The sequence below is a fragment of the Chiloscyllium plagiosum genome, unplaced genomic scaffold (assembly GCF_037043375.1).
Source record: "Chiloscyllium plagiosum isolate Xiang-an unplaced genomic scaffold, Cpla_swu_hap1 HiC_scaffold_37, whole genome shotgun sequence".
Taxonomy (NCBI): Eukaryota; Metazoa; Chordata; class Chondrichthyes; order Orectolobiformes; family Hemiscylliidae; genus Chiloscyllium; species Chiloscyllium plagiosum.
Window position 1 is genome coordinate 93,031 of NW_028270175.1, and position 26,587 is coordinate 119,617.

The 26,587-nt window shown below is 41.5% G+C and overlaps 1 protein-coding gene across 2 annotated transcripts in view; it reads right to left on the reverse strand.

Annotated features, from left to right (window-relative positions):
- Positions 1–559: 559 nt before the first annotated feature.
- ddx19a (DEAD-box helicase 19a) overlaps positions 560–26,587 on the reverse strand; it is a 94,526-nt gene continuing 68,498 nt past the window's right edge. The window contains exons 8-12 of one of the 2 annotated variants that reach the window (XM_043676359.2): positions 19,590–19,767; positions 18,928–19,165; positions 16,369–16,531; positions 12,026–12,217; positions 560–3,137 (exon numbers count right to left, since the gene is read on the reverse strand). In XM_043676359.2, the coding sequence (XP_043532294.1) occupies positions 3,076–3,137; positions 12,026–12,217; positions 16,369–16,531; positions 18,928–19,165; positions 19,590–19,767 (833 nt within the window). In that variant the 3' untranslated portion in view covers positions 560–3,075. Of the gene's footprint in view, positions 3,138–5,314; positions 5,459–12,025; positions 12,218–16,368; positions 16,532–18,927; positions 19,166–19,589; positions 19,768–26,587 lie in introns of those variants that run through there. The other variant, XM_087980183.1, reaches the window with a different exon arrangement.

Genomic DNA, 26,587 nt, shown 5'->3' on the forward strand with positions numbered 1-26,587 from the left:
TATTCCTTCTGCTATTCACGAAAAGGTCCTGACTGCATTCAAGTGACATGCCCTTGCAAAACACAAAAGTATTCAACATTAAATGTGATTCCACAACTGGATGCTTGTGAAAACAAAGAATTAAGCTGACAGTCAATTTAGGAATGCCAACTGAGCTTGCAGTGTGGTGCACATTGTAAAATTCAGTACATCATACTTTAGTACAAAAACATGCAAGCATATACTACACCTGTTTCAACAAACTAATAGGTGAGTCATTCTCTGGTTGGTTTCTCACAGCAGTGGAGTGACATATTAAATCAGGCAGTTTGACTATTTTAAAAAAGCTTGACAATTCACTGTCAATCACCACTTTAACTGCTTCATTCTCCATGGCAACACTACTATCAGAGTTCACTTGTTGACCAATCAGCAAATTTTTCATAAAACATGCTGCTTTCCCTTTACACTCGTACTGCAAATTACCCTGAAAAGCACAAGATGCAAACCTTCAAAGCCTTTTGAAAACAATACTCAAGCTCTGTTCTACCAAACGAATAAGTTGAAATTTCAAAATAGGTGACGTACTGACTCTTTATTCCAAATAGTACATAAGAGTAATACGGAAACCAATCAGCAAAATTAGTTTCCTTTGTTGTAAGGGCTTTCAAAGATCTTTTATAGTTTGTAAAATTAGAGGCATTTCAATCTCAAATTCATTATGACACTCAAAGCACTCATTCATTTCTGCAGTTTCAATATTTCCAATTACAATCCAGCTCACAACCAAATAAAAATGCATTGCGTACAAATGCATACACCCTATCGTACAAAATTCAATACAGTAATTTAAGCTGCACAGTCATTGCAAGGTAAAGTTCATATACAAATATTTGAAGAGAGGGCATTTTGTCAAATTTTCCTAAAACTTTAGGTACAATCTCAAATTAGTTTCAATTTTTACTTGGTAAAAGTTTCATTTGTTCCTGTATTTGAACAGAATTATACAGCCAATATATTGCATAAGAATAAGTATTTTATTTTCTCAGACTGTATTTTTAGTTCCTTACCCCAAATTTTTAAACACTTCCAATGTGGGGTGTGATCTTTAACCAGTTTTCAGTATGTAAAGCTGCAACAGTCACCAATTGAAGACATTACTTGAGAAATATAAACAGTAAGATTTTTAACAGCTGGCCATAAATTGCAAATAATCTTTTGCCAAACCAGGAATTCCCTTTTTAAATAAAATTGCTATGCTCTTCAAATTACTTGTCTTTTAACACTAATTTTTTTTTAAAAAAAGAATGTGCCAGTAAAGCTGGTATACTGCAATGACAGTTACCTCAAAGTAACTGTTGAACATATCCAAGACACAAAAAGAATAAAGATTCAAGCAGGGACTTCATTCACAAGCAGGAATAGTGATCCAATCTCTGCTTTCCAACAGAAATATAAAAATGTGGACTTCCAAACTCATATTTAAGGAATACCTTTTTTTGTGAAATGGTTTAAAAATAGTTGGCCTATGTAGAAATTTAATTGATAGGAATGTTATCCATTCAATAAATGTGGACCTTGTATCAGTGATAAATAATACACTGGTGAATTGATGTTCACATACTGCAGAAGTCTGACTAGATTGTTACGTCAAACCTCAAATTCATTGGTTTTTCTAGCCACCTTCCTTGTACAGTAGGATATTGTATGGCAAAGATACTTTCACAAGTCAATTCAAACATAAGCATTCAATATAAAAGGCTCATGTTTAACGGAAGGGTACATATGTCTACAAAGCTATCCCAATTCTAAAATTCAGTGAATAGTTTCTGGTTTATACTCATTGCAGCACACGCAAGCATTTTCAGCATAAAATGGATACAAATCTAAAGGCTGACAAAGGTACAGATTATTTGTGCAGCTATAACTTACATAAGATGACATTCAGAGCTCATTATATAGAATAGGTTCATTCAGTGCAGCAATCTCAAAAACAAATCACCTGCTAGCTCTTAAATTGAGCAAAGCACTTTACATGCTAATGTAATATTACTTATTCGAAGAGCATTTTTAGTTTGATTTGTGTCCAAAGTTTCACTGTTCAACATAAATTATTTCAGCCCAGCAATGCTACTCTTCCCCAAGCTTTCAAACATTAAGTAAAAATCAAACCAGATTCGCAATTCATATCAAGAACTTAAATTTCCTTATGAGCATTTCAATATTAAAGGAACTATAGTTAAACAATTACTTTTCTTATTTAAGGTACTGGGAATTTTTAAATGTTATTATTAGCTTTAATTATTTATTTTTTTGAATCCCTAACAATAAAGCAAATTATTATCAAGAAGTTCTGGAGGTTTTGATGTGGCACTATGACAAGAGTGTTTATTTTCAGTCTGCAGTAACTTTAGGCTGAGTATAACTGAAGATACTTCTGAATAAAAGGTATGGGCTTAATAACTAAATCAAAAATAATTTCACTGATCTAGGAGAAAGCTAGTCATGAGTAAATCACATCTGAAATAAAGCTAAATTAACAATTCGTCACAGCTGAAGTGACAGTAAAAACCCAATACATTCTCTAATTCGTATGCAAAATAATGAAGGATAATCATGAAGTGTTAGAGTGTCATGGCAATTTTGCGTAAGACCAATTTTTTTCAATTAATTTAAGCATCCATTTTTATACCTATGCTTGTAACCCATTAAAATGCAGTCCACCTATTGGAAAAGGCCATTCTTCCTTAACATTGTTACAACTCCTACTTTTTCAGTTTGGCAATTCAAATTTTATTTCTATTTTTTGTTTTTAAAGGTTAACTAAGAGAAACTTTATAAAGCATGTTGAACATTTCAAATGTAAACATTTTCCTGGCATGTTTTATTCACTTGAAGGAAAAGTATAAAATTTTACAGTCCAACTGCAAAGTTTTAAATGAGGTAAATTCAACATAATTTGATTCTGTCAGTCTATTCTTAAAATTGGCTGCAGAATAACCCAATGGATTCCAAGTCCAAAAGTCCAATTGCAGCTGGGCAGTGCACGTTGTCACAGGGTTCAGAAGGGTTTAAACTAGTTCAGCCTGTTGCACTTCAGTTAGCAATCCTTTCAATCTCATCAAGGTCATCTGTATCAAGCTTTTCAATTCTCTTGTCTGAAACAAAAACATATCAGTTAGAAGTAAATTCTTGCCAAGCATCTTCTGTCAACACTGAAGTACAAATGCTGAAATCACAAGCCAAATATTGAAAATGGAATTTTCTCAGTATAATTGGGACAAGCATGTGTGATATCCATCCACTAGCTTATCAAGCAATGTTTAGCTGCCTTTTATGAAAAAAATACTTCCAAATCTACAATCTTTTAATCAACCTGTTCAGATCTGTGATCATATTGTTCAGGGACAGGAGGAATTTGAATCTTAATCTATCTATCCAAAGGTAGGGACACAATCACTGCATCACAAGACCCTCCATTTACACATTTACCTACTCAGGTGTTTTTCAAATAGATTCCGATAGCAAAGAAACAGAAGCTTTGGTCCAACTTGTCTGAGCCAACCAGGCTTCCCAATCTGAGGTGGGGGAGGTTAGTGCTGAAGAGAAGAGGTAAGATGACTGCTTTAATTGTTAAGAGTAGGCATGAACAAAGTGCATAAACTCCAACTTTTAGTTCACTGGAATTGTTGAAAAGAACTGTCAAAAGGATCCATCGAGGCATTTAGAAAGTCTGACATGTTTGAAAAAAAAAACCTTTATTTTCTATCTCTGATGACAAACTGGAGGGATACTGCATGACTGTTTCCATAACCATCCACGATCACAGTTGGGTGTTAACTTCACTGTTTGATTCATAATGACAAGTTATTACATACTCCTTGAAGTGGAACTGTGAATTTCACTGCTTATTGTTTGTTATAAGGGGTTGTGCATTTAAACTATAAGAGTGTTAGAAAGCTTTATTAAGTTGAAGGAATGTAAATACTCATATCCTTTAGGGAGGTATATCTCCTCTCCTCATCTAGTCTCGCTTACATTTCACTCCAGAACTAAACCAATGTTGCTGAATCCACACTGCTCTCGAAGTGATATAGCAAGCCCACTTAGTTGCCTTCCTATTCATATACCCAACCAGATGACTTTTAAAAGTTGCAATTGTACTAGCCTCCATCACTTCCTCTGGTAGCTCATTCCTTACACGCACAAGCCTCTACGTGAAAAAGTTGCCCCGTAGGTCTCTTTTCTATCTTTCCCCTCTCACCCTAAACCTATGTCCACTAGTGCTTGATTCACCCAACCCAGGAAAAAGACTGTCTATCTATCCATGCCCCTCAATTTTATAAACCTCTATAAGGTCACCCCATAACCTCTGACACTAGAGGGAAAACAGCGCAATCTATTCAGCCTCTCCCTATAGCTCAAATCCTGTAATGCTGGCAACATCCTTGTAAATCTTTTCTGAACCCTTTCAAGTTTCACAACATCCTTCCGATAGGAAGGAGACCAGAACTGCGTGCAATATTCCAACAGTAGTCTAACCGATGTCCTGTATAGCTGAAACATGACCTCCCAACTCCTGTACTCAATACTCTGACCAATAAAGGAAAGCATACCAAACACCTTCACTATCCTACCTACCTACCTGCGACTCAATTTCAAGCAGCTATGAACCTGCACTCCAAGGTCTCTTTGTTCAGCAACACACCTGAGGACCTTATCCTTAAGATCAAGATCCCATTATCATATTAGGTAACCTCCTTCACTGTTTACCATACCTCCAATTTTGGCGTTATCAGCAAACTTACTAATTTTGCCTCCTACGCTCACATCCAAATCATTTATATAAATGACGTTAAGTAGTGGACCCAGCAGTGATTCTTTTGGCACTCCACTGGCCACAGGCCTCTCGTCGGTAAAACACCTCCACCACCATCCATTGTTCTACCTTGGAGCCAGTTCTGTACCCAAATGGCTAGTTCTCCCTGTATTCCACGAGATCTCACCTTGCTAACCAGTCTCCCATGAGGAACCTTGTCAAACGCATTACTGTCCATATATATCACGTCCACCACTCTGTCCTCATCAATCATCTTTGTTACTTCTTCAAAAAGCTCAATCAAGTTCCTGAGACATGATTTCCCACACACGAAGCCATGGTGACTATCCCTAATCAGTTCTTGCCTTTCCAAATACATGTACATCCTGTCCCTCAGGATTCCCTCCAACAGCTTGCCCACCACCGAGGTCAGGCTCACCGGTCTATTGTTCCCTGGCTTGCCCTTACCACCTTTCTTATATAGTGGCACCACGTTAGCCAACCACCAGATTTCCAGCACCTCACCTGGGGCTATTGATGATACAAATACCTCAGCAAGGGGTCCAGCAACCGCTTCTCACAGAGTTCGAGAGTACACCTCAACAGGTCCTGGGGATTTATCCACTTTTATGCGTTTCAAGACATTCAGTACCTCCTCCTCTGTAATATGGACATTTTTCAAGATGTCACCATCTATTTCCCAACATTCTATATCTTCCATGTCACTTTCACAGTAAACACTGATGCAAAATACGCATTTAGTATCTCCCCATCTCCCGTGGCTCCACACAAAGGCTGCCTTGCTAATCTTTGAGGGGCCCTATTCTCTCCCTAGTTACGCTTTTGTCCTTAATGCATTTGTAAAAACCCTTTGGATTCTCCTTAGCCCTATTTGCCAAAGCTATTTCATGTCCCCTTTTTGCCCTCCTGATTTCCCTCTCATGTATACTCCTACTGCCGTTATACTCTAAGGATTCACTCTATCTCTCCTGTCTATACCTGACATATACTTGCTTCTTTGTCTTAACCAAACCCTCAATTTCTTTAGTCAACCAGCATTTCCTGCACCTATCAGCCTTCCTTTCACCCAAACAGGATATCTCTTGATCTCATTATATCATTTGTGAAGACTTCCTAATTTCCAGCCACCCTTTACCTGTGAATATCTGCCCCCAATCAGCTTTTGAAAGTTCTTGCTGAATACCATAAAAATTGGCTTTCCTTCAACTTAGAACTTCAACTTTTAGATACAGCCATAGAGATGCACAGCACGGAAACAGACCTTTCGGTCTAACTAGTCCTTCCGACCAGATGTTCCAACCCAATCTAGTCCCACCTGCCAGCATCCGGCCCATATCCTCCCAAACCCTTCCTATTCATATGCCCATTCCAAATGCCTTTTAAGTGTTGCAATTGTACTAGCCTCCACTACTTCCTCTGGCAGTTCATTCCATACACGTACCACCCTCTGCGTGAAAAAGTTGCCCCTTAGGTCTCTTTTATATCTTTCCCCTCTCACCCTAAACCTATGCCCTCTCGTTCTGGACTCCTCCACCCCAGGGAACAGATTTATCTATTTATCCAATCCATGTCCCTCACGATTTTGTAAACCTTTAGATCCAGTCTATCCTTCTCCATCACTATTTTAAAACTAATAGAATTATGGTCGCTGGCCCCAGAGTATTCCCCCACTGACACCTCAGTCACCTGCCCTGCCTTATTTCCCAAGAGTAGGTCTGGTTTTGCACCTTCTCTAGTAGGCACATCCACATAGTGAGTCAAACTTTTCTTGTACATATTTAACAAATTACTCTCCATCTAAACCCTTAACAGTATGGCAGTTCCAGTCTACATTTGGAAAGTTAAAATCTCCTACCATTACCACCCTATTATCCCTTAACTGGGATCTCCTTACAAATTTGTTTCTCAATTTCCTGCTGACTATTAGGGGGTCTATAATACAATCTCAGTAGGGTGATCGTCCTAACATCTTAGGGCAGCTAGTGCCAAAAGTGGGAGAGCTGTCTCGTAGACTAGTCAAAATAGACAGGCAGTAGGCTGGAAGAACACAGCAAGCCAGGCAGCATCAAGAGGTACAGAAGTCGACGTTTCAGATGTAAGCCTTCTTCAGGACAGGGGGATGGGTATAGGGGGAGCTACAGACAAAGGGGGAGGTGGGGACAGGGTGGTGAAGTGGGGATAGGTGAGGATGGGTAGAGGATACCACCTGGTTGGTCAATGGAAGGAATGAATCCGGTTGGTGGCAGGAAGGAGTGGAAGGGACAGGGAGGAGAGTCAGGGAATGGGAAGGGAAGTTATTTGAAATTGGTGAACTCTGGGATGTAGAGTGCCCAGGCAGAAGATGATGTGTTGTTCCTCCAATTTTGCAGTGTGGTTTATTTTGGCAATGGAGGCAGCAAAGGATGGTTACATTGGAAAAGGGACAACGGGAAGGGAAATTAACATGTTTTTAATAAAGCTTACATTCGATTTCCCGATGGAGAGAAGATCAAACCGGAGCACCTTATGCAGTGAACTAGGTTGGAAGTGAGGCAGGTGAACCTCTGTCTCACCTGGTAGGACTCTTTGGGGCCCTGGACGGAGATGAGTGGGGAGGTGCACTGGCAGAAATTGCATTTTTTCAGATGCAGGGGAAGGTACTGGAGGTTCGATGGGGACAGTGGTGCAAACCAAGGACTATCAGAGGGAACAATCCTTACAGAAGGCAGAGAGGGATGGGGAGGGGGAAGATTCTTGGTGGTGGGGTCTGGTTTGAGTTGGTATAAAAGTGTTTAAAGATGACATATTGGATGCAGAGATAGGTGGGTGGTAGGTGAGGACAAAGGGGACTCTTTGTTTATTGTGTTTTCAGGGGGGAAGATTGTTCCACCGCGAAGTCGCTTCAAAGGATGGCCACTTTGCTGCCTCCCTATCCCACTTCCCCACCCTGCTCCCGCCAACCCCCCTAAACCCACCCCTCGTCCTGAAGAAAGGTTACAGCCAAAACATTGACTTGTGTACCTCCTGATGTTGCCTGGCTTGCTGTGTTCTTCCAGCCTTCTGCCTATTTTGGATTCCAGCATCTGCAGTTCTTTTGTCTCAGACTAGTCAAGTAACAGCCTGACAGAGGATGGGGACGGGATCGGGAGGGTGGAGTGGGAGGAGAGGGAGTGAGAGAGTGACTAAATGAAATGGAGGACAACATGGTTTTAAATTATAGAGCCATGCAGTCATACAGCCTTCGGTCAGACTAATCCACATAGACCACAGTCCCAAACTAAACTAATCTGTCTGAATTTGGCCCATATCCCTTGAAATCTTTCCTTTTCGTGTACATATGCAAATATCTTTTAAATGTTGTAACTGTACCTGCATCCACTACTTCCTCCAGAAGTTTATTCATACAATGTTAAAAAAAGTTGCCCCTCATGTCGTTTTGAAATCTTTTTCCTCTCACCTTAAAAATATGGTCCCAAGTTTTGAACTCCCCCACCTTAGGGAAAAAAAAACTTTTGCTGCTCACCTTAACTATGCCTCTTTTGATTTTCTAAATTCTGTAAAGGTCACCCACCACCCTCCTACGCTCCAATGAAAATATTCCAGCCTAATTTTATAACTCAAACCCTCCATTCCTGGTAACATCCTCGTAAACCTTTTCTGAACCGTCTCCAACTTAATAATACCCTCTCTACAACAAAGTTATCATCTCTGGTTTGTTACCCATGCCCTGTGCTCGTGAGGCAAGGAATAGTGTGAGAGAGAGAGAGGAGTTGAACAGGTGGCAACAGGGATGTTGCAGGGGAGAGGGGGTTCGGACACCTGGATAATTGGGGATGATTCTGGTGGACTTCTACAAACAGGATGGTCTATACCTGAACCAGAGGTGAAGTGTATATGGATTTCAGTAAGGCATTTGATAAGGTTCCCCATGGTGGCTATTGCACAAGATACGGAGGCATGGGATTGAGGGAGATTTATGGTTTGAAACAGAAATTGGCTAGCTGAAAGACAGTGTGTGGTGGTTGATCGGAGATGTTCATCCTGGAGTTCAGTTATTAGTGATGTAAGGCAAGGACCCGATTTGGGGCCACTGCTGTTCGCCATTTTTATAAATGATCTGGATGTGGTGTAGAAGGATGGGTTAGTAAATTTGCGGATGACACTAAGGTTGGAGGAGTTGTGGACAGTGCCGAAAGATGTTGCAGGTTTACAGGGGGTCATAGATACACTGCAGAGCTGGGCTGAGAGGTGGCAAATGGAGTTTAATGTGGAAGAGTGTGAGGTAATTCACTTTGGAAGGAGCAACAGGAATAGAGTACTGGGCTAATAGTAAAATTTTTGATAGTGTACGTGAGCAGAGAGATCCTGGTTTCATGTGCATAGATGCCTGAAAGTTGCCACCAAGGTTGATCGGGTGAAGAAAGCATATGGCGTATTGGCTTTATTGGTAGAGGGACTGAGTTTCAGAGCCATGAGGTCATGCTACAAAACTCTGGTGCGGACGCACTTGGGGTATTGTGTGCAGTTCTGGTCACCACATTATAGGAAGGATTTGAAAGCTCTGGAAAGGGTTCACAGGAGATTTACTAGAATGTTGCCTGATATGTAGGTAGTCTTATGAGGAAAGGCTCAGGGATTTCAGGCTGTTTTCGTTAGAGAGAAGGTAATTAGATGGTTGGGTAGGATGGACAGTGAGAACCTTTTTCCTCAGATGGTGATGTCTAGCATGAGCGGACATAGCTTTAAATTGAGGGGTGAGAGATATAGGACAGATGTCAGAGGTAGTTTTTTTCCTCAGAAGTAGGGGTGTGGAATGCCCTGCTTGCAACAGTAGTAAACATACCAATTTTAAGGGCATTTAAATGGTCTTTGGATAAACATATGGATGAAAATGGAATAGTTTAGGTTGGATAGGCTTCAGATTGGTTTCACAGGTTGGCGCAACATCGAGGGCTGAAGGGCCTGTAATGTTCTATCTAGATTATGTTCCAAAACAGGGCAACCAGAACTCTCTCAATATTTCAGAACAGGCCTTACTAATGCTTCTGGAACTCAAATGTTGAGTCTTGAAAGCTACAAAGTGCTCAAGCAGAAAACAAATGTGTTCTTCTGGCTTTCATTGGACCTTTACTGGAACAATGTATCGGGTCTAGATCAGCAATGTTAGCATGAGCACTCCCACATGAAAGTCACAAAAAGTTCACTCCAACTAAGGCATGATGAAGTTTTGACATTATGCACAGTATTTTATTTAGAAAATATTATGTATTACATATTATTTACTGTAAACGTTCTGGTGGGATAACAAATTCAGATATTAGCTCAAATGTTTGGAATGCTAAAAGTATTTCAGTCATTAGCCACCTCGTATTTTGAGCACTGATCGGCAGTCTTCAGATGTTTGTTTTTGGATTTGTACATACAAATGCAGTTCTAGTTTATGGTTTATTATGAATATGAACTCAGGAGTTGAGTGAGTAGGATAATGTTTTATAAGTGACTGATCCTAAGTTGGAACTCTAATGCTTCAAAGCCACGAGGACATAATTAAGCAAGTGAAATCTCAAATTCATCAAGAGTTTAATTATTCTGGCTGGATGTTGGAATTCAAGATGAAAATGTATATTTTCAAGTAATCTCTACATACATTACTGTCCAGTTTTAGTGGTTACTGCTGTTATAACATTAGTGTACATCTAATTAGAAAACTAACTCAAGTTAGAGGAATTTTCTCCAAGTATTACCAATAATTGACTTGACTTTTTCAAATTGCGATAGTAACTCTCAAATGTTTCTGTTAGATTTTATATATAGAAATGTGATGTGACATATAGATAACATCTGCTATGTAAACAGAGGGGTATGTATAGATGTGTATTTTTCAGATCAGAGAGGAGTTGAAAGCTGTGATCCCCAGGGATCGGTGTTGGGCCTCATCTTTCCTGATTTATAACACCAATCTTCAAATTGCTTATTAGGACAAAAATCTATAAATATGCAGTTGGGGAGAGTAGTGAATTGTGACGAGGATGTTGAGAAACTTCATAGGAACACTGACAGGCTGGCCAGAAAGGCAGACAAATTTTGGTGCAGAGAAATATGAAGTAATGCATTTTTGTTGAAGGGCAACAAAATAATAGACATTTAAATGGTAGTATTGAGGGGAGTAAAGGAGCACAGTGACCTCCAGGTTCACATGCAAAATTCTCTGAAGGTGGCCAGGCAAGTTGAAACAGTTCAGGTGGCTTACAGGATCCTGGAGTTTATAAGTAGAGATTGCCGTATAGAAGTAAGGAAGCGATGCTACACCTTTACAAATCATTGGTCAGATCAGTACTGTGTTCAATTCTGGGCATCTTATTTAAGGAAGGATGTTAAAACCCTGGAGAGAATGCAAAGGAGATTTACTAGAATGATACTGGGAATGAGAAATCTTACCAACAAGATTAAAGAAATTGGGCTTATTTGCCTTGGAGCAGACAAGATTAAGAGATGACTTTATTAAGATATTCAAAGTTATGATTTTTTTTAAAAAACAAAAACAGGGTATTCTATTTTCACCAGTATGTCAGTAACTAGGCATCACAATTTCACGATGGTCAGCAAGAGAACTAGGAGTGAGAGGAGGAGAAACCCCTTTACTTAGTTGTTAGAATTTAGAATGCGCTGTTTGGGAGGAAGGTGGAGGCAGATTCAAATGCGAACTGGATTATATATATTTAAAAGGGAAGCTGTAGAGGTAGGGCTAGAAAATGAGACAAAAGTGGGGGAGCTCTTTAGGGAGCCAGCAAAACACAATGTCAAATAGTTTCCTTTTGCACTTTAAAATTCTATCATTTACCTCAAGATATAATGGGTACATATTACAAAACTCCAAGCAGCTGTAATTTGCACACAAGTTGACTCCTTGAAAATCAAAAACATTCAGAAGACATTTTGGTTGATCAGTAACATAGCAAGTTTGAATGAATACTGTTCCCTCTACATTATATAATATAATGCATAGCTGAAAGGTCTAATAGTTTAAGCACATATTTTAATGATACAAATGCAGAATTTAAACTGAACAGTTAGAACAATTCAAAGTTAATCTACATGGTTAAATTAGAATTTTTCAATTCAATTAGATAATTTTCCACTAAATGCAAATTTTCCTCACTGCCAAAATCAGTCTCAGCAGTACTTTAATGATAGAAATCCCACAAATTAAAGGACTAAATGACGTACTGAAATGATCTTGGATTCGGTTGAGGATATTCATGCTGTATTTACTGTCCACCATGTTAATGGCCAAGCCACGTTTGCCAAAACGACCTGTTCGTCCAATTCTGTGAAGGTATGTCTCGCAATCTGGATTACCATCTTTATCCACTGGAAGGTCAAAGTTTATGACGACGGAGACCTGCTCAACATCAATTCCTGGTTTGAAATTAATCAAAGTTTCACCAAACAGCCAGAGGTAATGTAATGTAATAAAATGTTAAGTGGTAGGGGAAAAACAAATTCATACATACACTGTCAAGTATTTACCCACACAACAGCTTTTTAGATCAACATATCAAAATATACAAGGCTGAAAACACGTATTTCCTCTCTAAATTCTCTTTTAGATGCTGGCAATTTTCCATGTCTTTGCCTTACTATGGCTATTTTTTTCCTCAAGTCAGTCTTGATATCAAATTACTGAACTGATTGTACATGGGAAAAGAACAATAAACGAGAACTCATCTTCACCAGCTTCCATACAACAAACTGCACTTGTACAATACCTTCACATTTGAAATAAAATTCTAAGGCCCTTGGCAAAAGTTAAAGAAATGGACACTAAACTCTCGAGAAATTATGAAGGAGTGATCTAACAACATGGTCATGAAATAATTGGTCTTAAGATTTTTTTTTAAAACAAATAGAGAGACATGGAGCAGCATGATTTTCAGGACCGGAGTCAAAGGACACATTACTGAAGGGAATATAGAACAGAAATAGACATTGAAGGAGATCAGAGCTTAAAAATTTGTTGCTGGAAAAGCGCAGGAGATCAGGCAGCATCCAAGGAGCAGGAGAATTTATGTTTCGGGCATAAGCCCTTCTTCAGGAATGAGAAGAGTGTGCCAAGCAGGCTAAGATAAAAGGTAGGGAGGAGGGACTTGGGGGAGGGGCGTTGGGAATACGATAGGTGGAAGGAGGTTAAGGTGAGGATGATAGGCTGGAGAGAGGGTGGGGGCGGAGAGGTCAGGAAGATGAATGCAGGTCAAGAAGGCGGTGCTGAGTCTAAGGGTTGGGACTGAGAAAAGGTGGGGGGAGGGGAAATGAGAAAGCTGGAGAAATCTGCATTCACCCCTTGTGGTTGGAGGGTTCCTAGGCGGAAGATGAGGTGCTCATCCTCCAGGCGTCGTGTTGCCATGGTCTGGCGATGGAGGAGGCCAAGGACCTGCATGTCCTTGGCGGAGTGGGAGGGGGAGTTGAAGTGTTCAGCCATGGGGCGGTTCGGTTGGTTGGTGCGGGTGTCCCAGAGGTGTTCTCTGAAACGTTCCGCAAGTAGGCGGCCTGTCTCCCCAATGTAGAGGAGGCCACATCATGTGCTGCGGATGCAGTAAATGATGTGGGTGGAGGTGCAGGTGAATTTCTGACGGATATGGAAGGATCCCTTGGGGCCTTGGAGGGAAGTGAGGGGGGAGGTGTGGGCGCAAGTTTTGCATTTCTTGCGGTTGCAGGGGAAGGTGCCAGGAGTGGAGGTTGGGTTGGTGGGGGGTATGGATCTGACGAGGGAGTCGAGGAGGGGGTGGTCTTTCCGGAATGCTGATAGGGGTGGGGAGGGAAATATATCCTTGGTGGTGGGGTCTGTTTGGAGGTGGCAGAAATGACGAAGGATGATACGATGTATCTGGATGTTGGTGGGGTGGTAGGTGAGGACCAGTGGGGTTCTGTCCTGGTGGCGATTGGAGGGGTGGGGTTCAAGGGCAGAGGAGCGGGAAGTGGAAGAGATGCGGTGGAGAGCATCGTCAACCACGTCTGAGGGGAAATTGTAGTCTTTGAAGAAGGATGCCATCTGGGTTGTACGGTCTTGGAACTGGTCCTCCTGGGAGCAGATGCGGCGAAGGCGAAGGAATTGGATGTCCATGGTGAATATAAGGCGTTGGGGGCCGGGGAAGCGAAAATCATGGAGGAGGTGGAGGGCATGGGGTGGTGTCCCGAACGTAGGTGGGGAGTTCTTGGACTAAGGGGGACAGGACCGTGTCAAGGTATGCAGAAATGAGTTCGGTGGGGCAGGAGCAGGCTGAGACAATGGGTCGGCCGGGGCAGTCAGGTTTGTGGATTTTGGGCAGGAGGTAGAAACGGGCGGTGCGAGGTTGTGGGACTATGAGGTTGGAGGCGGTGGATTGGAGATGCCCTGAAGTGATGAGGTTATAGATGGTCTGGGAGATGATGGTTTGGTGGTGGGAGGTGGGGTCATGGTCAAGGGGGCAGTAGGAGGAGATGTCCGCGAGCTGGCGTTTATATTGCTGGGGCTAAAGATCGGTGCGCCAAACTACCACTGCACCTCCCTTGTCTGCCGGTTTGATGGTGAGGTTGGGGTTGGAGTGGAGGGCGTGGAGGGCTGCACATTGCGAGGTTGGAGTGGGTAAGGGGGTGGACAGGTTGAGGTGGTCAATGTTGCGGCGGCAGTTGGCTATGAAGAGATCGAGGGCAGGTAAGAGGCCAGCATGGGGTGTCCAGGTGGATGGGGTGTGTTGGAGGCGGGAGAAGGGGTCGTCAGAGGGTGGGCGGGAGTCCTGGTTGAGAAGTAGGCGCCAGACCTGCTGTGCTTTTCCAGCAACACATTTTTAAGCTCTGATCTCCAGCATCTGCAGTCCTCACTTTCTCCTAATTGAAGGAGAGAAGGTGGTGTAAGTTAGTGCAGAGTAGTTATGGACGGCTGCTTCCAGGAAACCTATGCAGGATGGCACTAGACGTCCAGTAAAATGGAGCCAGAATTTCAAAAGCAAGAGTCTTCAGGGCAGAGACTGGAGGTGGACAAAATATCTTGATATGAGTAGTGTGATGTTTGAAGCTAGGCTCTAACTTCAATATAATGCCAAGGATCTAATTGAGCCTGAGCAAGAGGTTCAGAAGAATGATGGAATTACTGCTCTTGAAGCAGATTTAAAGCTAGCACAGAAAGCAATGGCTTTGTTGCTTCTCCCAGAGTTACCCAGGAAGTAAAATCAGAATATTCCTTAAGCTAGCCCCTGGATACTTTGCTATCCATTTGATTGGAAATGTGTTGCTGGAGAAGCGCAGCAGGTCAGGCAGCATCTAGGGAACAGGAGAATCGACGTTTCGGGCATTAGTCGATTCTCCTGTTCCTTGGATGCTGCCTGACCTGCTGCGCTTCTCCAGCAACACATTTCCATCGCTGATCTCCAGCATCTGCAGACCTCATTTTTTCTATCCATTTGATTGCTCAATCTTAATGTCTCTTTTGCTCACTTAGCCATAGACATAGATAATTTAATACTTTTTGCCACAAACTTTGGTAATGTTAAGGCTCAGATGAATAGTAATGGGAAAAACAAATTCCTGGAACTTGACATGGAAACATAAGGTAAGTGTGCAACCAAACACCACAATCATGCTTTGAGACACGTTCTCTACTTGTTTTCATTGGAATTAACAATCTATCATGTGGTTTATAATTAGGGTTTTGGGTGACAAAAACAAGTTAGATAGGGTTAGGGTCAATGCTATCATTGTTATTTGAACCCTAATTCAACCAGATTTCAATCTGTTCATTTTTGGGTTGAAATGCAAGCAAGGCAAAGGTCAGTCAGTCAAGCCAAGGGGCGTGATTGTAATTTAAGTATTTTAGTGCAACAGATCTAGGAATTGCCCTGTCTTCAAGTTTAGGTGGGCTGTCAGCTCTCTCATGCTTTCGGAAAAATAGCTAAATGGAGGTGGAAGTTGATTTCAGGAGAGGCAATGGCCGAGTGATATTATCACTGAACAGTTAATACAAAGATCCAGCTTACGGTCTGGGAACCCAGCACGACTCCTGCCAGGTGGTGAAATTTGAATTCAATAAAAAAAAACTCTGGAATTAGAAGTCTAACGATGACCATGAATCCATTGTCAATTATCAGGAAAAACCCATCTGGTTCACTGTAAACCTTTAGGAAAGGAAACTGCCACCCTTACCAGGTATGGCCTAAATGTGACTCCAGACCCACAGCATTGTGGTTAATGCTTAACTGTCCTCTGGGCAATTACGAATTGACAATAGATGCTGTCCTAACCAGCGACACCGAAATCCAGTGAATGAATTAAAAATAAAGGGAAATCCCCAAGGCATGTCCAAGCTCCCTCTAATCCAAAGATCCCTGGGATCAGAAATTGGTCCACAGACCTCACCACAGTGATCAGAGCTACCTGCTTCAGATGTTGCCCGGACTCAATTCGACCCAACTGAAACCAAGTCTGTCAAACAAGTTTTGTCCGAGGACACCCGCAAGTAACAGAAACTCTTTTCCAAAATTTCCTATACATTAATATCTCAATCTCAAATTTTGTGTCAGCAAAGTTTTATCACTTACCTCTTGCGCAGACATTAGTTGTGACAAGTACTTTCTCTTTGCCATCCCGGAAGCGCTGGATCACAGCGGCTCGTTGCTCTACCATCATCTCTCCACTTAGCAGTGCTACTTGATGACCCTCTTTAGACAATTCAGCTGCCAGCCAACCAGCAGTCTTGCGAGTCTGCAGGCAAAACAACTGTAATTAATTTGTGCAGAAATCAAGAAAACACCTAACTGTAAACTATCACTTGGACAGAAATATTAGCCCAGCATTACAGTGCAAAAAATAAGGCTTAAGCATTTGCAACATTTTTCAGACAGAAGTGTTGAGTGGATGATACATCTCAGCCTTCCCAGCATCATAAATCCCAGTCTTCAGCTAATTCAATTCACTGCCTCTGATATCAACAAACAGTGGAGCCACTGGATAGTACAATTGCTATGGGCCCTGACAACATTCCAGCGATTGTATTGAAGGCTTGTGCTCCAGATGCAATCACCCCTAGTCAAGCTGTTCAAGTACAGGTATAACATTGATATCAACCCAACAATGTGAAAAATTGCCAGGTACATCCTGGTGCACAAAAACAAAACAAATCCAACCCAGCCATTAATCACTCCAATAATCTATTTGAATCGTCAGTAAAGTGATGGAAGGAGTCACCAACAAAACTTTTAATCGAGCACTTGCTCAGTAATGCCCAGTTTGGGTTCTGCCAGGCCACCTTGCCCCTAACATCGTTACAGCATTGATTCAAACATGGACACAATAGCCAAATTCCAGAGGTGAGCTAAAAGTGATTGCCCTTGACATCAAGGCTGTATCTGACCATATGAAGCATCAAGGAACCATTGAGTCAATAGGAATTGAGTGGGAAAGCTCTCCCAGGTAGAAGTCATATCTGTCACATAGGAAGATGGTTGTTTTCTCGTTACTGGATGTCAATCATTTCAGGAGTTCCTCAGGGTTATATTCTAGTCCCAACCATCTTCAGCTGGTTCATCAATGATGTCCCTTCCATCATAAGGTCAGAAGCGGGGACATTCGCAATGATTGCGCAATGCTCAGCATCATTTGAGACTCCTTAGATACTGAAGCAGTCCATATGCAGATTAACAAGACCTGGACAAAATCCAGGCTTGAGCAAGCAACATTCACACTACACAAATGCCAGGCAATGATTATCTCCAATAACAGACAATCCAACCAATGCCCTTTGATAATCAATAACATTACCACCACTGAATCCCCCACTAACAATATCCTGAGGTAACTATTAGGCCAAGACTGAACTGGATTACCTATATCAATACACTGGCTACAGGTGCAGGTCTGAAAATCTTGTAGTAACTCATCTCCTGACTCTCCAAAGCTTGTCAATCATCTACAGGTCAGAAACTGAGTAGCAGCAATGTCTACACAAAGCAATGCAGAAATTTGTCAAAGATCCTTAGAAAGCACTTTCCAAACCCACAATCACTACCATATAGATGGACAAGGACAACAGATACTTGGGACTACCATCAACTCACCACCAAGCCACTCACCATGCTGACTTGGAAACACATCACTGTTCCTTCACTGTAACTGAGTCAAAGTCCTAGAACACCCCCCTTGACTGCATTGTGGGTCAATCTACAGTATATGAACTTCAACAGTTCAAGAGGGCATCTCACCATCATCTTCAAGGGATACCTAGAGATGCGCAATAAATCGGGCCCGGGCAGTGGTACATGTCTCATAAGGTAATAAGCTGAAGGAGTGTACTGTCCCTTTGAGAGAGAGCGAAAGCTGTTTTGCACTGAGCACTTGCAGGCACCCGTCATGTGACTGACTAGCAGTCTCAGAGCATACTAGAAAATTGAAAATATGTAACATTTGGCTGTGACTTTTGGTTCCTATGTTGACAACCATTCAAATTTAGTCACTTTAAATTATCCCCCAGGATACTAAAACCCAACCGACTTTGAATTTACTGTTTTGACAACATCAAACCTGAGACAATTTGATGTTTGGGGTATAAAGATGCCGGCATTTTGAGAGTTAGTCACAGCACGACTAACTGCCATTGCCAGAGTAACTGCCAGCAAAACATTCTCTATTAAAGGTAACTTTTACATATGAAACATCTTTGCACCCAAAAGACCAAAGATGACCCAGGGAGACCTACAGCCAGAGGAAGGACGACACCAGACTAATGTTGAAATTAAGTTGATGCAATTTTAATAGGATCAGTATATTGTTAGAGTTGGAGATAGATAACAAAGGGCGAGGGTTAGAGTTGTAAATAGTTGTTGTCTCGTATTCACTTTTAGAGTTAAAGAATAAATTGCTATTTTTTTCTATAAATAGTGGAAGTTGGGAGTTCTCTATCTCTCACTTTAACGGATTACAAGACGAGGTGAACTTTTCTGGGTGTCTGGCTTAATTAGCAGAAGGGTTCACCGCCGTGTCATAATACCAAGTGGACACTTGTGATTAGAATATGTACATTAGGTTTAGAAATTCAACTGTTCTAGGAAGAGAAAACGGAGGACTGGTAAGCAACTTTGACGAGTAGTATAAAGATTACTCACATGACAGAAGATCATGGCCTGTGCTATGGTAATCGCTCCATAAATATTGCACAGAGCATGGTATTTCTCTTCTTTGTTGTCACAAAGGACATAATATTGTTTAATTGTATCTAAGGTTTCTTCCTCCCGCCTCAACTTGATAATATTAGGCTCTGGAACAACCTTTTGGGCAAATTTCCACACAGACTCTTCAAATGTAGCTGAGAATAGCAGCATCTGACAGTCTTTAGGCAACATTCTGAAAATTAGAAGGCAAGAAATTATTACCAAATCGGACAATTTTAATTACCTATAAATTTGCAAGATTATCCTCAGAACGTACACCACCTTTAGCAGAGTTCAAACCCAGCAGTAGCAGAGGAAATTTAAATGTCAATAGAATACGATACAAAGATATATTGGACAACCTTAACCCAATTTATATTGAGTACAATTCTACAAGAGTAGCATAATTAAATCACTAACTTAAGGTTCTAACGAAGGTCATTATGGAAATTCATAAACTTATGCAATCAGTAGGTACTCAAATATGCCAGCAAACTAGGTTACTACAGCAGTAGAAAGTGGAAATAATTGCAAGTTACTGAATTATATAAATAACACTAGTTTTTCTGCTAAAATTACACCAAGAATGTTTTAGTCCCATAGATTGGTGCTCCCACCTCTGAATTCTAATGCTCTGGTCTTGGTGGCCTTGAGTTGCAATCATGACATCAGCCTCATCTAGGACAAAAACTTTAATTTTCTTGGTATCTATGAATCTCAGTTTTGTGCACCAATCCATAACTGTCCCGGGTGTGCCAATAACAATTTGTTCTGAAATCTTCTGACCCTTCTCAACTGAAAGCACAAAATATATTATGTTACACAATCTAAAATAATCAAATTAATAAAAGTGTACTCCATTCATGAACTACTCATCAATAATTTGGAAAGTAATAGAACTTCTGAAGGAAAAATACATTTAAACAAAAATAGGTGATTATGTTAAATTTTAAATCCATATCAGTCAAACTCCAAGGACTACAAAAATGTTTCAGTTAATTTCACAGATGTAGGCATCATTGACAATGCCCTACTTACTGCTCACTCCTTGTTACTCCTTGAGGAGGCAACATTGCTCTTGTTATTTGCAATTGTTTGTACTGAATGGCTATTACTAAGAAAACCAAATTGGTATGGGGCTAAATCTTGCATAGTTCAGACTACATAAGGATACCAAGGTCTGAACTTTCAACCCCAGGATGGCAGTGCAAATTTGACCTGGAAAAACATGCTCAGGAAACTGATTTTCATTCTGGAGAAGGCAAGTGAAAATGGATATCATAACAGGCAATCCTGAAAAAAAGAGAGTTCAGCGACTGGTTGGTACAGACACCACTGGGCAATCAAGTTCCTGAGACATGATTTCCCACACACGAAGCCATGGTGACTATCCCTAATCAGTTCTTGCCTTTCCAAATACATGTACATCCTGTCCCTCAGGATTCCCTCCAACAGCTTGCCCACCACCGAGGTCAGGCTCACCGGTCTATTGTTCCCTGGCTTGCCCTTACCACCTTTCTTATATAGTGGCACCACGTTAGCCAACCACCAGATTTCCAGCACCTCACCTGGGGCTATTGATGATACAAATACCTCAGCAAGGGGTCCAGCAACCGCTTCTCACAGAGTTCGAGAGTACACCTCAACAGGTCCTGGGGATTTATCCACTTTTATGCGTTTCAAGACATTCAGTACCTCCTCCTCTGTAATATGGACATTTTTCAAGATGTCACCATCTATTTCCCAACATTCTATATCTTCCATGTCACTTTCACAGTAAACACTGATGCAAAATACGCATTTAGTATCTCCCCATCTCCCGTGGCTCCACACAAAGGCTGCCTTGCTAATCTTTGAGGGGCCCTATTCTCTCCCTAGTTACGCTTTTGTCCTTAATGCATTTGTAAAAACCCTTTGGATTCTCCTTAGCCCTATTTGCCAAAGCTATTTCATGTCCCCTTTTTGCCCTCCTGATTTCCCTCTCATGTATACTCCTACTGCCGTTATACTCTAAGGATTCACTCTATCTCTCCTGTCTATACCTGACATGAGTAGACCATTCAGCTTCTCACATCTACTCCATTATTTTATAGTTGATCATCTCCTATAAGCCATTTTCCCACACTATCTGTGCTTTATATACTTTGAGATTGTTAGTCTCTATAACCTTGTTAGTTCCTATCTTGAACCTGCGCAATGAGGGAGACAGAATGCCAAAGAGTCACCATTCTCAGTAGAGAAATTCCTCGTCAGCTGAGCCTTCAAAAGCCTGTCCCTTGTCCTCAGATTATGTCCAGCCATTCCAGAGTCACCAGTAAGGGGAAACATCTCATCTCTATCCACCTTGCCATACCCTGTAAGAATTTTTAAAGTTTCAATGAGATCACCTCTCATTTTTCAAAAGTTCAAAGGAATACGGATCCAGTTTCTTCAATGTGCCCTTATCAGACAATTCTGCCACAAGACCATAGATGCAGGAGCAGAAGTAGGCAATTCAGCCCAGAGTCTGCTCCATCAAAATTATAGCCGATTTGATAATCCTCAATTCCACTTCCCTGCCTTATCTCCATAACCCATAATTCTATTGCTGGTAAAATTCTGTCTTTCTCAGCTTTGAATATACTTAATGATCCAGCTTCAATAGCTCAGTGAAGAACTGCACAGACTTACTATCCTGAAAGAAATTTATGGGTGACACGGTGGCTCAGTGGTTTGCACTGCTGTCTCACAGCGCCAAGTCCGATTCCACCCTCGGCAGACCATCTCCCCTCACCACACTCCCCACCCCCCCCCCCCCCCCGCCCATCTCCTCGTGTATATGTGGATTTCCTCTAGGTGCTCCAGTTTTTCCCTCAATCTCAAAGTGCAAGTTAGGTGGATTGGTCGTGCTAAATTGCCCATAATGGCCAGGGATGTGTTGGCTAGGTGGCTTAGCCTTGGGAAATGCAGGGACGGGGTAGGTGTGGTTGGGATGCTCGTTGGGCTAGGTGGCCTGCTTCCACACTGTGGGGATTCCATGAAATTCCTTACCATTGTCTTAAATGAGCAACCCTGACCAAATTCTTCTAACAGGGGCAAGAACCTCAGCATCTACACGGTCAAGTCCTCTAAGAATCTTGTTTATTTCAGTAAGTACTCCTCTCATTCTTTTAAACTCCAATTAGTACAAATGTGAACAACACAACCTCTCCTAAGAAACTCAATAGCTGGAATTAACCTAGTTAATCTTCTTTGGACGGTCTCCAATGCCTAGATAAGGCAACCAAAACTGTTCACCATGCTGTGTGTGGGGTCTAACTAGTTAATACCTTGTATAGTTTTAGTATGACTTGCTTTCTTTTATATTCCATTCCCATTAAGTAAAGGTCAACAGTTCTTTTGCCTTCCCAGTATCTGCTGAACTTGGATACTAGCTTTTTAGAAGTCCACATCTTCCATGGATAAAGAGACTAAAACTGTACACAATACTCGAGCTGCGGTCAGACCAAAGCTCTATACACATGTAACAAGATATCTTTGCAGCTGGTCTCAAATCCTCATTGCAATGAATGCCAATAGACCATCTGCCTTTTTAATTACTTGCTGCACCTGTTTTCGTCCTATTCAAGTCCTCTTTTCAGCATTCTTACAACTTACCCAATTTGGTGTCATCAGCAAATCTGGAAATAATATAATTGGTCTTCACATCCAAAACATTTCTATAGATTGAGAAGAACGGTGAAGTCAGCACTGACATTAGGAACAGCCTACAACTCACAGGATAATCCATTTATTCCTATTCTCTGCTTTCTGTTAACTAATTTTCAAAACATACGAGCACATCCCCACATACCTCACATACTCTAATTTTATTTACTATCCTTCTGAATACAGCCTCATCAAGCACCTTCCAAAGATCCAAAGACACGCATTCACATTTTCTCATTTGGCTGTGCTTCAAATAACAGCCTCAAACACTCAATAAGTTTCCCAAATAATTTCCCTTCATAAGTTAATACTGACACTTTTTTCTATTCTATTCTAAATGTTCAATTATCACATCATTTATTACAGATTCCCCCATTTCCTCTGTAGGGAACAAGCTAACAGACCTCCACTTTCACCAAGGCTTTGTACAATTGTAGCAAGACATCCCTGCTCCTGTACTCCAATCCTTTCATTATGAAGGCCATTTACCTGCTACACCAGCATGCTTACCTTCAGCAAATAGTATACAAGGACACCCAAGTCTCATCGCACCACCCCTTTTCCCAATCTATCATTCATAATGGTTGAAATGCAACACCTGTTTAGGGCAAACTGGGCTTGCATTCTCAAGCTTCAAAGATTGGAAAATGATCTGACTGAAACTTACAAAATACATAAAGGGATAGACAAAATACATCAAATGTTTTTCCTCATTGGGCAGTTAAGAACTACGGCATAATTTAAAAAAGGGATGTCACTTAGTACCAAGATGAGGAGAAATCCTTTGAAGGGTGTGAACCTTTGGAATTCTGTTCTCCCAGGAGAAAAATGTGGAAGTTCAGTCTGAGTCGGTTTTAAGGTGGAGATTGATAAATTTCTGATTATCTGTGGCATACAGAGTTATGGGTTGAGGTGGACAAAAAACATTCGATTAGCCAGGAGTGTACTGAATGGTAGGGCAGGCTCAAAGGGTTGAATTGCCTACTCTTGTCTCTATGTCCTAAGAATGCAGAGAAACTTAGCAGGACGAGCACCTGCGGAAAGGGAAATAAAGTTAAAGCCTAGAACTGAACATGACTCGGGTCATATAGAACTCAAAGCATTAACTCTTTCTCTCTTCATAGATTGTCAATCTTTTCCAGCTCAGGCTGCTTGGCTTCAAATTTCCAGTATTGCATGATTTTGCTATTTTTCAAGTTACTTGAGCCCCCTCTGCATCCTTCCCCAACAAAATCTCTATTCTGTTGCTCCTATATGTCTGAAATTATCCTGCACGTCTTTCTCCTCGCCTTTTTCTACTGGTCCGTTGATGGTCCACGGGATAAGACCCCCGGGCACTTTTTTTTTTTGGCAAACAGCTCCATTTTGTTTTCCGATCATTCTTCTGTTCAGTGCTGAAAATGCTAAAGGAAATGATAGCTAGATAACTGCCTTAGCAGAACACATTTGATAAGATATAAAGTGCAGGAGAAAAAAAGTGATTGGTGCCTCCTGGTCCAGCAATGCTTCAAACTTGTCCTGGTGTTTGAATCCCTCCATGGTTAAGTCTCTTCACAGCCAAGCAACCCATTTTAGTCCTACAAAGTTTCAAGATATCTCCAGAATACTCATTTTGCTTCACCTCCTATCATTGGCAGCCTTGCCTTCAGCTTCAAGTCTTCTATATTCCTTTGAATAAATACAAGTTCAGGTCACTTAGAGATTAGCGTTTCGTCAAGAAAATTTCAAATCATCATGTTGTCAGAATCAGCTCAAGCTCACACTTTTCTTTGTCTGTTCAAGTCCCAAATGTTCCAAGGATGTGCTGTGACATCTATGAACTGGTTGATTAAAATACAGAGGTACCTCAATTATGTGAACTAGATGGACGGGCACTATTTCATTCGGAGAATTGATTATTTGGTTAATCGATTCAATGCCTTTCCTCTGGGACTTGGAGTTTGGTATTAAGTTTGCTCCCTGTTCAGGAGACGAGCAGCAGCACAGCATGAGAGGGTCCTCGCTCGGCCCCAATTCTGTGCCCACCCCCACCTGACACTACCCCCCACCCGACTCCCAAACCCCGTCCGCCCACCCCACCACCCCCAACTCCGGCGCAGGCAGCTTCTGCCCCCGGTCAGCCAGACTGGACACCAACAAGACCACTACTTTTATTTTTGGGGGTGGGAGGGGGTCTCCAAATAGCACGTGCGAGCGCACACACACAAAGGTATCCCTGTACATCTAAAAATGACTATTGCGCATTTAAATATGTATGCAGTGATATGTTTGTAATACATCCAAAACACACCTTTAATCAAAAAGTATAAAAGCTACAGCATCATTCCACTCGTACTTCGAATAAATCAGATATAAAATGCAACAGCCTTTTGTAAACTAACCAAAGAAAGCATATTACCCAAGCATGCTGAAGAAGTCTCAAACATACAGGACTAAAATGGGCTACAGAGATGGGGAGAAGCTTGACCATGGAGGAACTTGAACACAAAGATGAGAATTTTAAGTTTGAGCCATTACTGGATCAGGAGGCACCAATCACATTTTGCCCTAGTAATTTACACTACTAATCTCTTAACTGGATAAGTGCTCTTTCAGTACCAGCCATTACGATCTTGAACATCCTTAAGCAAATGACATAAGAATGAAAAAATTACAAAAAGGAATTAACTTCAACTCTTTCAATACATCCAATTAAAAAAAACTTTTGATATATACATCTGGTCTAACAGCAAAAGAATAATCTAATTATAGCTCCCAGTATACTTTTCAATTTACAACAGTCTGAATGAATACTTGAGAGAGAAACTTACAAGGAAAATAGGAGAAAACAGGTGAATGGGATGATTGGATTCTTTTATAGATCGCTAGCATGCCTTATATATTTAAGACAACACTAATGTGGAGCTTATTGAAGGTGACTGTAATGCAGTGTTAGAGTCTTAGACCTCTAATCCAAAAGACCTACTCCAGATGTGATAACATAGAACAATACAGCACAGAACCGGCCCTTCGGCCCACGATGTTGTGCCAAACATTTGTCCTAGCTTAAGCACCCATCCACGTACCTATCCAATCGCCGCTTAAAGGTCACCAAAGATTCTGACTCTACCACTCCCACAGGCAGCGCATTCCATGCCCCCACCACTCTGAGTAAAGAACCCACCCCTGACATCTCCCCTATACCTTCCACCCTTCACCTTAAATTTATGTCCTCTTGTAACACTCTGTTGTACCCGGGGAAAAAGTTTCTGACTGTCTACTCTATCTATTCCTCTGATCATCTTATAAACCTCTATCAAGTCACCCCTCATCCTTCGCCGTTCCAATGAGAAAAGGCCTAGCACTCTCAACCTATCCTCGTACGACCTATTCTCCATTCCAGGCAACATCCTGGTAAATCTTCTCTGCACCCTCTCGAAAGCTTCCACATCTTTCCTAAAGTGAGGCGACCAGAACTGCACACAGTACTCCAAATGTGGCCTAACCAAAGTCCTGTACAGTTGCAACATCACTTCACGACTCTTGAATTCAATCCCTCTGCTAATGAACGCTAATACACCATAGGCCTTCTTACAGGCTCTATCCACCTGAGTGGCAACTTTCAAAGACCTATGAACATAGACTCCAAGATCCCTCTGTTCCTCCACCTCACTAAGAACCCTACCGTTAACCCTGTATTCCGCATTCTTATTTGTCTTTCCAAAATGGACAACCTCACACTTGGCAGGGTTGAACTCCATCTGCCACTCCTCAGCCCAGCTCTGCATCATATCCAAGTCCCTTTGCAGCCGACAAGAGCCCTCCTCACTATCCACAACTCCACCAATCTTCGTATCATCTGCAAATTTACTGACCCACCCTTCGACTCCCTCATCCAAGTCATTAATAAAAATTACGAACAGCAGAGGACCCAGAACTGCTCCCTGCG